We start from the raw sequence: 14,966 nt of genomic DNA on the forward strand, positions 1-14,966 counted from the left end.
AGCATCTTCTTTTTTCTGGAACTAGAAGCGCGAGCCGTTATTGACTCGAGGACCCGCCGCCATGTTAAGCCGCACCCGTTCCTGAGTGCTGAATGCACATTCCGGTGGACTGGCGCTTATATACCTATATATATTTGTGTGAACAAGACTACGCTGGTAGTCGAAACGTTGCATTTTGGAAGGCACATGGAATAAATAACATCTTGCCTGGATTACGTGGGGTCTGTTTCTTCTTTCGCCGCTGCCTGTGGAGGTTTGAAGATTGTGCTCACATCTATATATATTTATGTACATACAATATAATGTCCCTTGAAATGTAGTGACTCTTGAAGTAAATGTTCTAAATATGTATTTCTGATGTATGGAATCCGGATGTTGTGCAACTGATGTAGAGGAACACCTGCATAGTACACATATATGCAAACAATAGGCATTTTTGTGTTAAGGGGAGAACACATTAACATATTTACAAATTTGTGTCGTTCTACATTTTACAAATCTTCCTATAGAAATAAATAAATGCCCCTACATTCTGCTCCTTGATACACATGTCCTGCAAATCTTGCCCAGACTGCAGCATAGTACTGCACTCTGTAACACTATGTCAAGTTAAATTGGTATCAGACGTTTTGTGAACACCCTCCAAGTTCATTGCTTGTGGATTGGCACCTAATGTGCATTGCAGCACACCTCTGCTTATCCATTTGGAACCTACGCGTGTTCACAGTTTGAAATCTGTACAATCATTGATGGGACCTGTGTGAATAATGTAGGGTAACCACACACTAGTCCTCTTTAGAAATGTTTGCATGAGTAAGCCACACTCACTTATCGCTTTCCTGGCAGCGACTCCTCTGGCACAGTATAAAGAAAATACTCCACTGATGATTCGGACCCATAATTTAATTTGCAAAGTCCGAGGGTCGCAATGCCCAGAGTATTCCTGCAACCCAGCAAGGGCTAGGAACAAGGACTATCTATAAAAACAACCTTCTACCGCCAGGCACAAACGTCACCCTAAGCCCTAACTGGCTTTAGCAAGCTTTACATTTTCACAAACCACTCCATCATTGTGCGTTACTTGCTTAGGAAATTACCAACAGTTTGCACTAAAGACATGGTGTGTCTGGTATTTTATTTCCATTCTTCCTAGACTTTATGCAGTTCCACTCTTTGTTCTTAACATTTCCACTGAGTAGGTTTTTGAAGGGGTCTGTTTTTAGTAGGGGTTAAATGTTGTAAATTGTCGCTTCTACTACCTCGGGTATTTTGGTGAACTGGTGTCTAATAAAAGGAAGAGCCTGTCCCAGCCCTTCCAGAAATGTGAAACAATAGCTAATTGCAAAAGAAACAAAGGTCCACGTCACAGAATAAGCAAACAACAATGCACCAAAAACTGCAGAGAAATATATTTTCTGTGGTAGTAAAAACCATCAGAACTGCAAGTGTGTAAAATATTAAGTTTTGGTGAACCCAATCAGCTAAATGGCACCGTCAAACTAGAAAATGCTTTTCCTGCATTGGCGCCAGTGAACCCGGACAGTGATGTCATCACTAAATAAAATGTACATTTTTCAACCAGACTAAATCCATTCAGTAGGACTTTCTCCCGTGTTGACTAATCAATCCACTGTTGATACACTTAAGGACTGAAATCAAACTTCCTGCCTGGTTGACATTCACAATCAGTAATTGAGATGACAAATTAGGTTGATTTAGGTGTGTTCATAGTCCTTTCTCACTGAGCAGTCTCACATAGATTTGCGTTGGCTTCTGAGTCTCTCAGGTGCTCGCTCATGGTACCGGACTGACTGATTTCCCGGAGTGTGTGCTTTAGCAGCTCAGCCACTGACGTCTTGAACTGTATCTTGAACATCTTGCTGATGAGGACGTAAAGGATAGGATTCAGGCAACTGTTGATGAATGCCAGGCTGGTGGCCAGCGGCATGCCTATCCGGACCAGTTGATGGAAATGGGCGCTGTGGTGGATGGCCAGCTCCAATATGTTGAATATGTGGTACGGTGTCCAGCAGATAAAGAAAGCTACCACAACAGCAAACACAGTCCAGAAAAACTTGCCAGAAGTCAGAATTGCCCCCTTCTTCACCTTGATGGCCATGGATGCGTAGCAAAGGATCATGGTCACCAAGGGAAAGACGTAACCAATGAGAAGCCGTGTCCAGCTCAGGATCGCGTGGGTCCTGATCACAATGTCTCTGTCATGGTGGAAATTGTTATAGCACACCATGCCATTATTACCTCTGGAAGCCGTGTCCCTGAAATACAAGGCAGGGCCAGCATTCACCGCTGAGAAGAGCCAGACGGCACTGCTGAGAAAGAGGGAGTTCTTTAGCGTTCTATGCTTCTGAGCGAAGTTGGGGTAGACAAGTTGGACCAAGCGATCCAGGCTGATCACAGTCAGGAAGAAGATACTGGCAAACATGTTCAACAAGGCGACAAACGAGTTGACTTTGCAAAGCAGTTTGCCAAAACACCAGTGGAAGTCAAGTGCCACATACGTAATGTGGAGGGGCAAGAAGAGCACAAATATTAGATCTGCAATGGCAAGGTTGAGGAACCAGAGCGTGCTGACCGTTTTCTCCCACTTGAACCCTGTAAACCAGATGACTAGGGCGTTGCCTGGCACACCCAGAATGAAAGCAACACTGTACAACACAATGGAAACTAGATGCAGCGCATGAGGCGAGGGGGTGTTTTGAGGCTCTTCCTCCCAATCATACTCGTAATCATAATAGTAGGACTCATTATCCAAGTCTGAGTAGGAGTGGTTCAGCATCCGTTCCAGTTCGGCCATTTTGATTTTCTTGCTTGAAAAACTGCAAGTGGAGAAAAAGACATGGGTTTAGAAAGCACAAATCACTACCTCTTTTTGCTGCCATGATTTTATGGGGAATGAGGCTTGATTCAAGTAGAGTTAAATCAAACCACAAGCAGGACAGTATTTTGAAAATTGGAAAACATTAATTCCCTACTTTATACACACACAGACTGCTCATAACAGTGGACAATATAATAATCTTACTTTTCTTAATGAAGGCATCATCTCTATATTTTTGTCTAACTGACAGGGAATACCTCAGGTTCAGAAAAGACAATAACACAATGACATAAGAAATGTTATCAATCGCTGGTGCCAGGATCAGTGGAAGAATTTTACTGCCACCAATCTAAATCCCACCAATAATGTAACGTGAAGTGTGGCCTTGAAGGTGGTTGGTGATGCCCTAAGAAGGATAGAAGTTTGTGACTCTTGACTGTTTGCACCCTTCAGATCTTTCAATGGCCTTTGATTCTGTCAATCATGGGATTTAACGCCTCCCCTTAGATCGTCCATAAGTTATTAGGAGAGAGTTCTGTATGGGTTTACATCATCTATCTCCAGAATGAAACTCTCTGTACAAAGTGAATCACCTAGTTGCCACATCTTCTGCGGTGTTCTCTAAACTTTGCATTTATCATCCGTGCTTTATAAAAGTTAAGTGGTGCCACTGTGTGACTTGACAGTCGAGCCAAAAGTTATCTTCCTCCATTAGACATATGACCCACAGGCATACATGAAGATCACCTTAAGTAATTATATCAACACCCTATAATCGCTCCTTTCCAAAAGTGAATCTTTGACTTAGGCTTCATTCCCACAAATAAAACAGTTTGCCAGCAGAATTTGGCTACACATCCCAAACTGGCTAACCCAAAGTCCCTTTTCAAACTCTTGGCCGCAAACATCATCATCATCATTGTCTACTACTGCTTTGATTCCTTCTGAAAAACAAAGTTATGGTATAAACCACAGACTTCGGATCCTGAGTTTAAATTGTTGTCATTTTCCAAGTAAATGGTGACGATCCACTAAACTCTATTCTTGTACCACTGACAACCACAATACATGTTTCAGTCCACAGCACCCTTGGATTATAGAAGTCCTACTATGTCACATACTCCTGCAATCTGCTCTGTCTCATTCTAGTAGCACAAGTTAAATTCAGTTACTGCTACACTATCCACAAAATAGAGCATCTCTATCAATCTTCATACTTTGGGAACAAATGATCCATTGTTGAGGGCTCAAAAGGTCACCAGAAGCAAATCCATTTCCAGATTGAAACCTCCAAAGCTCACACACAGTCTGACACAGCTGTCCGCACAGGGGAGGGGCTTTCATGCTCTACAGTGGAGTATTTTCTTTATTCTGTGCCAGAGGAGTCGCTGCCAGGAAACAACTGGAAGTAAAGCGCAATTGTATAAAATCCACTTTTTGGCAAACGAAAGCATTTCATTTACTCGCTAAAGTGGTGATGAGAATAAAAGATACTCGTATCTTTGTAGGTGAGCTTTTTCGGGTATCTTAGGGTTTGTACCTCTCAGACAGGACCTTTAAGACACTTTTAGAATTTTGGGTATCTTAAGTGTTATGCACTAAGCAAATGAAAGCAGTGGCATGATGCAAAATGATTGGGGTCGCTTCAGAATATGATGAAGGGACCTCCGAGTCCCCCATATAATAATCCTGCATTTGTAAAGCGCACAACTACCCGTAGTAGGTTTCCCGGAGCTGAGGGCCGTCGGGAAGATTAAACGAGCTATTGCCCAGAGTCGCATGCCCTTTATTGTCCTGGGACTCAGTGGGACCACCCTGAAGGTTTGGGCCCCCTACTAAAATGATGGGATACAGGGCCCTGCGTTACGTCCCTAAATGGGGAGGAGCCATAAGGACAATCAAAAATAACAAGAAGGCTCACTGTAAGTTTTTGGCATTGTCCACAAAAGGTCTTTTGACAACAGATAGCTAAAAGCTACCTGTAGGCATGACCAGGGCACAAGTCCTAAAAAAGAAGTGGGGGACCCTCCAAGTTAGGTGGTGTCACCGAAAGTGACGTCACTCTGCTTAGGAGGTCGAATACGGACTCACCTTGGTGATGAATGGATGGATGAGAGAGAGGTGATGTTGCTTCGAGAGGTGAGACTTGCTCGAATCGGTCGTAAACATGTTAACAGATCCAGAATAAACACGCCGGCTTGGCTTCACATTCTGTAACAGAGTTTAGGCCAGACTTCGGTAGCTGCAGGTCTCATGTCCCCGGCATGTGTACTGGGACCCAAGCGATCGGCACATCTGCACCACTAAAGGGTAGAAGGCATTCCCAATAACCTGCCAGTATCTCAAAGCACAGTCCAGCTTTTGGGCAGGGGGGACGTCGTCCACCTGGCAAAAACCCTGTAAAATAAGTGGGGGGATGCCGTCCACCCGCGTGGTACCTCGACTCGAGCCCTGGGCATGACCTAAAAATATAGGTGACAGTAATAGGTCAGTGTCAGCTGTTACTGAAGGTTGAACATAAGCGACTCCAGGGAGGAGCAAACACAAGTACAGGAAGGAAAGCCATTAAATAAGAAACTAGCAAATGAGTGTGACAAAAAAGACAACCAATAGTATGCAGTGGGCTGGCTCTAAGCCCAGAGTACGTTTTTGGTTGAGTCCAGAAGAGGTCTTAGACAACAACAACTAGATATAGAAATGTAGGTGGCAGTAATAGGTCGGTGTCAGGTATTACTTAGGGTAACGCAGCACTCTCCCACCCAATTCAATAAAAGAACACAAACAAAACACATACAACTGCGAAGCACCATGGAGTCCCAAGTCTGCAACATCTCAGCACTGCATAAGAATATACCTGAAAGGCACACCGTCGGAAAGGAATAAGGGCCAGCCAAATCAGAGCCGAAGGGACAACACACCCACAATGCAGCACACACATAAGATGCAGAGCACCCCAACATTCACAACAATGTGGTACGAACTGCAACACTTTCACAACAGAACAGAGGACACAACTGCTGCCACTTGTGTGTAGAACATGGCCATTCGCATTTGGCATAGCAGGAAACCGTGAGATGACAATGTACAACTCCAACCCCATATCCCTGATGGTGTAAAAAATGCCAAGTGTCCCGCTTCAAATAGGCGTCTCCTCATAAACAGTCACAATGCACATTGCCATGCAGCCTGACAGTAAACCTGTACAATGCGTGAACACACATGTGAACACAATGCCAATATGTATTTCCCCTTCATATTGCAGAGGGAGAATCAACACCTCCTGCAAAGCAGAGCCAAAAAATCAGCACTGATGATGAAGAGGACCTCCCCAACATCTACAGCAACGCACTGCAACAGCTCAGGGACAGCTCTGGCACCCCAACCCCAGGAGCAGGTCAGCCCAGCTGCATCCATGAGACCGCATCCCCTGCACAGGCCTTGGCAAGGACTGCCATAATTTATGTGGTTACCAATGACACAGCAAACACACTGCGGACTGTAGTCTTCCACTCCCTATGAATTTGTCAATCCCTAAAGGACTCTGGCTGGCCCTCCACGGGCCAACAATGTTAAGTGGGGTTTGCATGGCCCTGTACTGGTCCAGGTACAACACTCCACTGAATGTGAATAAACATTCCGATTCACACAGAAGTGCCATGGCCAAGATCAAACAGGAATGTAAGTATGGATGTATGTAGGGACGGCAATTCCACATAAAGGTACTCCCTGGGTACTGCTGTCAATGCACATGCATGGCCATGTCCCAGATAGGCATTGAGACACACATTGTCGTTCAAATCATCACTCATCACAGTTGAATACAAGTGAAGGTGCGTAGAATTTATTGAAAGCAACAAAAAAGAAGTATGCAGTTCCTAAAAAAGGACAACAGTGACTAATGTGAAAGACTGGCTGATGTACAGTAGCCCAGAAAGGAGGAAGGGGAATTCCTCTTTTCGGATGTAATGCCCTCACACACCCAGCCTGCTAGGTGTCATGCTTCATCATTGGGCGTGCTCCTCGTCAGGACGGCGGTGCAATTCCCAACGGCACCCTCAGTGGGGTCTCTTTGGCGGAGATCTTTAATCCTTTCCGATGGATGAGTGCATGTGTGGGGTCCTGAAAGGTGAAAGTGTAGTGTCTAAGTTTGTGATAGGTTAAAACAGGGAAACGTGGTCCCACTCGCCAGGTTGGTAAGATCTTTTGGGATGGAGGTGGTGTCATACGCCGATGACACCCAAATTCTGGTCTCGCTCTCCCACTCGGTGAGTACCTCCGTTCTCAGTTTTAGGAACTGCATGGAGGCAGTTTCACAGTAGATGATCTGTAATTCGCTAAAACTGAACGGAGAGAAAACCAAAGTCTTGATCTTTGAAGGAGACCAGGATGCCTGGTCAAATGACTGGTGGCCCCCATCCCTTGGAGACTGTCCGCGGCCCACTAAATCCGCTCGGAATCTGGGCGTGATGATTGACACTTCTCTTGCTATGGACCAGCAGGTAAACAGAACAATCTCTACCTGCTGGGGTGTCATAAAGACCCTGAGGAAAATCACTCATTATCTCTCTCTGAAAGCCCAGAAACAGACTGCAGTGGCCCTATTCACGTCCCGGTTAGATTACTGTAACACACTCTACTCGGGTATTAACCTAGGCCTAATACAACGTCTGCAGACTGTGCAAAATGCGGCAGCTAGGTTCATTCTTGATGTCCCCAGCCGCTCATCTGCCACCTTAGCCAGGAAGAGTCTGCATTGGCTCCCGATTCAGGCTAGGATCTCTTTTAAGATCCTATGCTTTGTCTACATGGCTCGGAAGATATACGATCTCTTCTAGTCTCCTACACTCCCTGTAGAGACCTACGCTCTTCCAGTAAAAATCTCCTGACTGTACCCCAGGCTCGGAAAGTCAGATGGAGCGGAAGGGCCTTTTCCGTTCTGGCCCCGAGGTTGTGGAACACTCTCCCTCTGGAATTAAAAGTACAACCCGCTATTGGTCCTTTTAGGAAGGCATTAAAAACATGGCTTTTCGCAGAGGCCTATCTGTAAGTTGGTTTCCGGTACATATGTTTTATATTATTTCTGTTAGGCGCCTTGATGCCCATGGGCTAAGTCTGCGCAATAAAAGATGTCCTTCATTCATTCATTCATTCATTCATTCATGGCCACTAATTTAATAATCCTGCCTCCTACCCTGGTTAAAAAGGTGGTGGCAACTAACCACTATGATGTGATGGGTAGTTGCACTAATGAGGTCAACATGTTTCTTGCCTAATAGTCCCAAGGAGTGGGATCCAGCGGCAATTCTTCAGGACCATAAGAGATTAAAAACAAGGTGTTGTGAACTACACTAGTAACTGATTATCAGGTGTATTAACCTAAGTATTACCAGTTCTGCAACACCAAGAGCGGGCAATGTTCCCCGGTGCTGGAAACAATCTAAAAGGGGTTCACTATTTGCAGCATCGGTCAATTGGCAACAAAAGAGAAGGTTGAAGTAACGTGTTGTTACTGGATCTCGCGCTCAGTAGGGGGAGGACATAACCCGTGTTTCCGGTTCCGGAATTTATTAGCATTTACGTGTCAGTACGGGCAAGATAAGTGCCACAACATGCAGACCAATGCAGCAGTATGTCAGAATGAGGAACGTCGCCAATCGCCGCTGTCCACTCCGGGGGAATGCCTCACCTTTCACAGGTGTGTGTTAAGCCGCGTTTTTGTCCGCTCATGTATTCTGAGTCCATGCGAATGCAGCCATGTCCACTGTTGTCCTGGGATATGTGACCAGTTCTCCAAGATGCAAAAAGGTGTTGGGACATGTGGAATGTGTACCAATCTGTTGTAGTGGCAGGTACGTAGTTACTCGTCCATGAAAGCGATTGCAGCTTCGTAGGCTAACATTTCCAACATGAGGTAGTTGTCGACTTCATCAAACAGGACGGCAAGCCCATACATCAGCGGGGCCGGACAGATGTGCTGCGTCCATCCCCTTTCACCACCCTGCACTACAGCCCAAAAGGGGAGCGGTTCAATGTGGTCACTTCACACAGGGATTTGTGCAATCTCCCGGGTCCGGCTGCCAGCATGTATGCCAAGTATCAGGGCATCCCATGAACAGGTATCACTGTGACACTCCTGGTCGTGTGCCAAAAGGGGGCGCACACACATGTCAAAATCTAGTTCATCTACCATCCTGTTGGATAGGCAGACATCCATGCACCACTCGAATATGCAGGAGCGACAATGCAACACAGGCTGAACGCAGGTGACGTTGGCAAGGCGGAAGCTTAGCCGGTAACTAATACGCATCACAGCCAATGGCAGTGCCCCCAGTAAATGCAGCATACGTGCACAGTACAGTTCCATGTGACAGTGGTTGTGCATGTATCCGGGATGTTCTGCCATTGCGTCAGTGGTTCTGGTTGATGCGGCACTGGTCTGTCCTGTGCCTGGTCTGTAGATGAAATGCCACAGCTCGGATCAATGAGTTGTTTTAGTGTGCAATGGTTGTATGCCTGAAATAGTGTGTGGCGTAAGTGTGAATACCATTCCATGCAAGATAACTTTGAGCAACGACTTCTGTCTGTGGGGTGTGGATACGTTGTACTTTTGTTGGGCTGTGCGTAGTGTGGGAGTCGGCATCATCCGCAATGGTATCAGTCAGGGGGTGCCAGGCACATGTTATTCCGAGGTCAGAGGTGCAGATGGGCTCCCACCTGATGGTTCAAACAAAGGAGCTTTCATCCCTAGTGTAAGTTTGGAATCTGCTTGCATTCATGAAATGTGAAGTGGCTTGTTGAGGGTGGGGTTTGGGGTGTGTGCGACTTTGTCATACATTTTTGACATGTCTTGCATGTGGCATATGAGCGGCATCACTGTGTGTTACGTTGCCTCACAGCTGATCCTCACGCCCCCCAAGCCTATTTACTTGTGTGCGCTGTGTGGTTGCATCACTTGCACTCCTAAAACACACCATTGCCATGCCTGTCTGCGCATCTCCACAAGCCTGACTAGGACACTGTGATGTTGGTCGCTGTTGGTGGTGGGCCATGAGAGTGTAGGCCTATGTATGGCCTGCAGGTAGTCGTCCTGTTTAACACCAGTGAAAGGCAGGTGTTAAAACCATGCTACTACCGCGCCTTATCTTCTGTTTTTGGATTGTATCGCAAATCTGTATGGCCATTGGGAATGTCGCGAAGTGGTGTTTTTGTGGTTTTTTGCACGAGAACGCATACTCTGCATATCATTAGCGTTGGTTGTCGCTATCATCCGTGGCAATGCTTTTTGTGGGTGCTATTGCAGGATTACTGCCGCTATGGGCAGTTTGCACCTGCTTGAGAATGGGGCGATGGTTCTTTCACCACTTTTGCTGCACTAAAGTGCCGATGACCCAGCGACGAGTCCTTGAGAATATGCCCCGAAGTGTTGCCTCTTGCCGTACTTGTTTTCTTTTACTGCGCTGTGTGCTACCGTGCTTTCTTTTCTACGTGTTGCCTGGTTCTTAGCTGTTTACACTATGGTTCAAACACACTGCTGTCTGGCTCTTACTGCCTAAGTTTTGCAAGGCAACCACGGCTATAGTTGCCCTTGTAGGCTCGCAAAGCCACCGGCAAGTTATTGTAGACAGCAGCAGAGGGAACCTACGCCTGTTTATCCTCACTGCTGGAGCAATTGCTAGGGAGAGAACGAGAAATCCAGGCCTGTCATTATTTCTTCATCGCATACCTCATTGGCCAGGACAAACTGCACAGATAAAATAAAACATTAAGTCCCTTCATATTACGTGCCTCATATTGCAGCAAGACCTGGCTAGAATATGGTGTGCAGATAAAGAATGGACGCTCCTCAAAGGGTGTTGTGTTTTACCTTTGTCATATCACCCTGTCAGGCAGAATTGAAACCCGGAGCACTGGACTTGGATAAAGAATGTTTTAAAATAATTCTTGTTGCTAAATGTATAGCTGATTGGAGAAAATATATAATACATGACTTCTACATTGCCTTTTTTCACCTCCCGTTTGAGGGAAACCGAATGCAACTTAAAGGAGAGCAAACACTGAAGGATTTTTAACAACTGTTGCTATTGCAGTTCAATATGCTAATGGTAACCCCAGTACCCTGTATGTATTTTTTTATTTTTTACTAAATACTGTAGGAGATACCTCATAAACAAAAGGAAATAAGAGAAACAAGGAACTGCATGATCCATGCAAAAGCATCTAAAGCAATTTCTTGAAAGAAAGTTGCTTACCTTGCAGACTTTGAGATTGTCACATCCGCTATGTATAAACTATTCTTTTTATTTTAGAGTGAACATTTATGTATGACTTTTATGAGAGAAAAGCACTCACTCTGACGATGACTCACAGTTTAAGCTTAAAATCTGAAACAAAACTATGCATAATGATAAATATCATCAAAAGAAAGTCCCTCAAAAATGCGGTTAAAAATGCAATAGTGTGCTGCTAATTTTCTTGATCTGTTCTGCAATATCCTTTCGCGGTGGTGGGTGGGTCTAGTGACTGTGCGGGGGTGGTGTGTGGGGGAGTACAATGGCTATTAAGAGGAGTTGCCCTTTCTTTGGACAATCAAGAAGGACATTGAAAGACATTCACTGTGTCCAATCTTTGACAAGAAAAAGAGAGAGGGGAGAGGCTAAGGAGAGCAGCAACATTCTAGTGACTAGTCGTATTGAAAAGAAAAGGAAAATCAAAGGCCTGTAGTACTTACAGCTTCAAACCATTTTCTAATAAACAGCCAAAAGAAACTTTACAATATGTCTGGATAGCAACACCAACCAAATATTGCTTACGTTTTTGTAAATTGTGTTAACATATTAAGAAAAAAATACTATTGTCATACTTTAGTTAGTGGGTTCTAATGAAAAGCAGTTAATCAGAACTGGCTTCTAGGGTCTCATGTATTAATTTTGGTGAATTTAGTGCCAGGGAAATTGATAGGGGGGAAATCATAGAATTATAAATTTGCTCAACACACCAGTCATGAATAAAGGTTAGCATGATAAGTTTATAATTTCTTATATAGCAACAATTATGATACTGTGTCTTATTTACTGACATCATGATGTATTTGTATTTGTGAATGTCATCATGGGAATTTTTTGTTAATTTAACTGATATCTCTTCCTTGAGTGTTGCCGATCACTACTGATATTCCTGTTTTGCAGCTTGAGTTAAAGACTGGTCACATCACTTCCTGTGACACCACTGGTGTAAGATGTCATGTGATGTGACTTCCTATAATACCATCACTAATGCTGCTTTGCTTTTAGGGCAAAGGTTTAGTATCTGATGGAGGGTGGGTGGGCTAGCCTTGGGCCTTGGGCATGCGCGAGCTGGGCCCAGGCTGGGGGTGCCAATATTCTCGAGGGGCACGGCAGCTAGGCCCATACTGGGGGTGCCAATATTCTCGAGGGGCACAGGAGAAGCTGCCTGACTTAATGTTTTACAAACAGGAGCTAGTCTGTCCTACTTTGTCTCAATTGATCCTGTTAAATAATTTGTAATCATAATAAACTTCAGCGTAATTGTTAACGCCCCACCAATCCCCTGCTCTCCCCTAATCTTCCTCACACCGACCGACCGCCCGCCCGCAACATCCAACAATAAACACAAACATTTTCTTTCCGCCCCGGTCGCAGACCTGGTCAATCCGATGTTCGGCCGGCCCTGGAGCTACCATCCTGCCTGCAAACTGACTTTCACTTGCGGTGGACACAGATCTGCCAGTCAGTGCACACAGGCCCCCGATTCTTTACCAGTGCCTTTCCTGTTGTGCAAGAATCGTGTCACGCAGCGCCATGTGCAGTGGTGACTCGGCTCACGAATGATGGTCTTTGACTGTTCGGTGCTCAGTTATTTTAAGACCGAAATAGAGCCAGCTCCACCATCCACCCATCGGAAACTGGCAGAGCCCGCGTGCACGGCTCCAGATGTTTTTTTTGGTCCGTTTCCTCATGCGCCAGCTGTGTTGTTTTGTTTTTCCTCAGTGGAACGGCAAACGACAAACCCAAATTTGTGCGTGCTGGATGTCTGGATCTTATTCAAGGTCCCACCCCTCTGAATCACAGGACGCCGCAGACATCAACAGGAACACGCTATCAGCTGAGAGGAATGCAGGATGGATTGGAGGTCGCGTCACCGCGTGGCTTCTGCGTTCAGGGGTCATAGTCATCAGGAAATTGAGAATAATTTATAAGTGAAGACAAGCGCTCTTATAAGTCACCCGCCGTCCCCACGGCGCAGCATCATCCCATCGAGCTATTGCTGCTGTCATAACTTGCATAATATGCAACTGGTGTGTGATTTACACGGGTCCCATGCTCGGAGCTTTAACGGCGTGCACGGGCACACTATATGGACAATACTAATACTCATCACTAATAGTCAGTGTGAATGATGCAAGAGAAGGTATACAAAAGGTACCGTGAATTGGCCCAATTACAGTTTGCACAGTGCCAATACCACAGCCTGTCCTCCTCTCTAGCCAGAGCCATAATATCCAGCGCCAGGGAGAGGAGGTGATAATGTTCTGTTCTAGTTGGCTGTAGAATTCATAACACTGGAGTACAAAGGTCACAGCCAGGGGGTGCAAAGCGCGTGTAACACATGTGACAGTGCAACTCTACTTTTTATGCTATGTGTTTTGGAATAGCACCTGACTCCCTGGGGAGGGTATCCTTACGCTGGAGCAGGAGTTGTATGGGCTGGGCCCGAGCCAGGGCTAAGTGAGGAGACAGGTCTACAGTTTCATGCAGAATTCAAGAACTGCGTTTCCTATTTGTCCCCTCTTTATGCATTTCCTCTTGATTGGCAGTTGCAGCCGAATTAACATGAAAACCATTTTCCTCTTGACTTAGAAACGGAAAGGATGTTAAGAAGCGTTCTTTCTCCAAACAACTTAAAAAGAGTGACAAAGTCACACTTCTCGTGTGTATTCAGAGACCTACGTTTGTACCTTGGAATGCTAGTTCCGGAACCTGGTCTGTGATCTGGGGGGGCCAAAAGTGTCCCCTGTTCATGTCCTGGGTGATCCACAAAGAGGTGGTGGGAACATAACGAGCTTTTCTCAATGTTTAGTATGATCAGACTTTTTCCTCTGTGTCAGGAGAGAGTCGGCCTACTGCTCCCTCTTGTAAAATTCTACATTGTATATAAACCCCTAGACCTTGTGCTGCTATTCTGTGTGCACGCCAGATGCACGTAAGTGTAAAAGATGAGTGACACTCTTGGTAGAGAGACTCTGTATGTGGTAAGAGTCGGAGGGCATCTTGATCCATTTTGGATAACTCCTAATTTAGGATGGAACAAATGGGGGGGTTGATCAATCTTCCACAGGCAGTGGAAGTGTATTGACGGCATTCCTGCGGCTGGAAACAGGCGATCCAGACACAGAAGTGAAGAAGAATGGAAAAAGGGTCGCGTTTAGAAAATCAGAGAGTGCCTTGTTAGAAACGGGCGGCTGATTATTTCTCCCTGAGAACTGCTTTTTAGGTCTCGCCTGTCGATGCGCATGCGCATCGAGCAAGCGAGACTATGGGGGCTCATCGACTCTTTATCCAACTTGCAAGGAATCGTGGCGATTCCTTGCAGTGCACGAGAAATTTAAGCTCAATGCGCATGCGCATTGAGCTTAAATGCGCGTGCACATGCCCCCAGCCGCCTGCCTTGCCTACTCTCTCTCACAGCCTCCCCCAGCTCCGCCCCCTCACTACTTGATTGCACGGCCGCTAGGCCGTGCCTCCCCTACTCTCCTCCCCCCTCCTCCTCTCCTCCCCTGCCTGCCTGCCGCTAGGCCGTGCCTCCCCTACTCTCCTCCCCCCTCCTCCTACTCTCCTCCCCTGCCTGCCTGCCGTGTCGCACCTCTCCCCTCTCCGCCCCCTCCCCTGCCCGCCGTGTTACGGTGAAAGGCTTGTTTGTTTATTTTACCCGCCGTGTCGCCGTGTCTCTGCTGCTTGCCCCTGTCCTGTCTCTCCTCCTCTCCCTCTCTATACCCTCCCCCTCCCCCCCACCACTCCCATCAAGTCCCTCTGGCCCTTCCCTCCTCCCCGGACCACACAGTCCAAGGATGCGCCAGCAGCAGCTCGGATTCCCGAAATACTTCCACTTT

General features: G+C 46.1%; 1 protein-coding gene across 4 annotated transcripts in view; it reads right to left on the reverse strand.

Moving 5' to 3' along the window:
• Nucleotides 1-1,118: 1,118 nt before the first annotated feature.
• Nucleotides 1,119-14,966, reverse strand: part of CMKLR2 (chemerin chemokine-like receptor 2) — a 127,818-nt gene continuing 113,970 nt past the window's right edge. For 3 of the 4 annotated variants that reach the window (XM_086955312.1, XM_086955314.1, XM_086955313.1), the window contains one exon: nt 1,119-2,837. In XM_086955312.1, the coding sequence (XP_086811438.1) occupies nt 1,739-2,815 (1,077 nt within the window). In that variant the 5' untranslated portion in view covers nt 2,816-2,837 and the 3' untranslated portion in view covers nt 1,119-1,738. Of the gene's footprint in view, nt 2,838-12,500; nt 12,608-14,966 lie in introns of those variants that run through there. The other variant, XM_086955315.1, reaches the window with a different exon arrangement.

This window comes from Lissotriton vulgaris, chromosome 2_1, assembly GCF_964263255.1.
Source record: "Lissotriton vulgaris chromosome 2_1, aLisVul1.2, whole genome shotgun sequence".
In the NCBI taxonomy this organism is placed as follows: Eukaryota; Metazoa; Chordata; class Amphibia; order Caudata; family Salamandridae; genus Lissotriton; species Lissotriton vulgaris.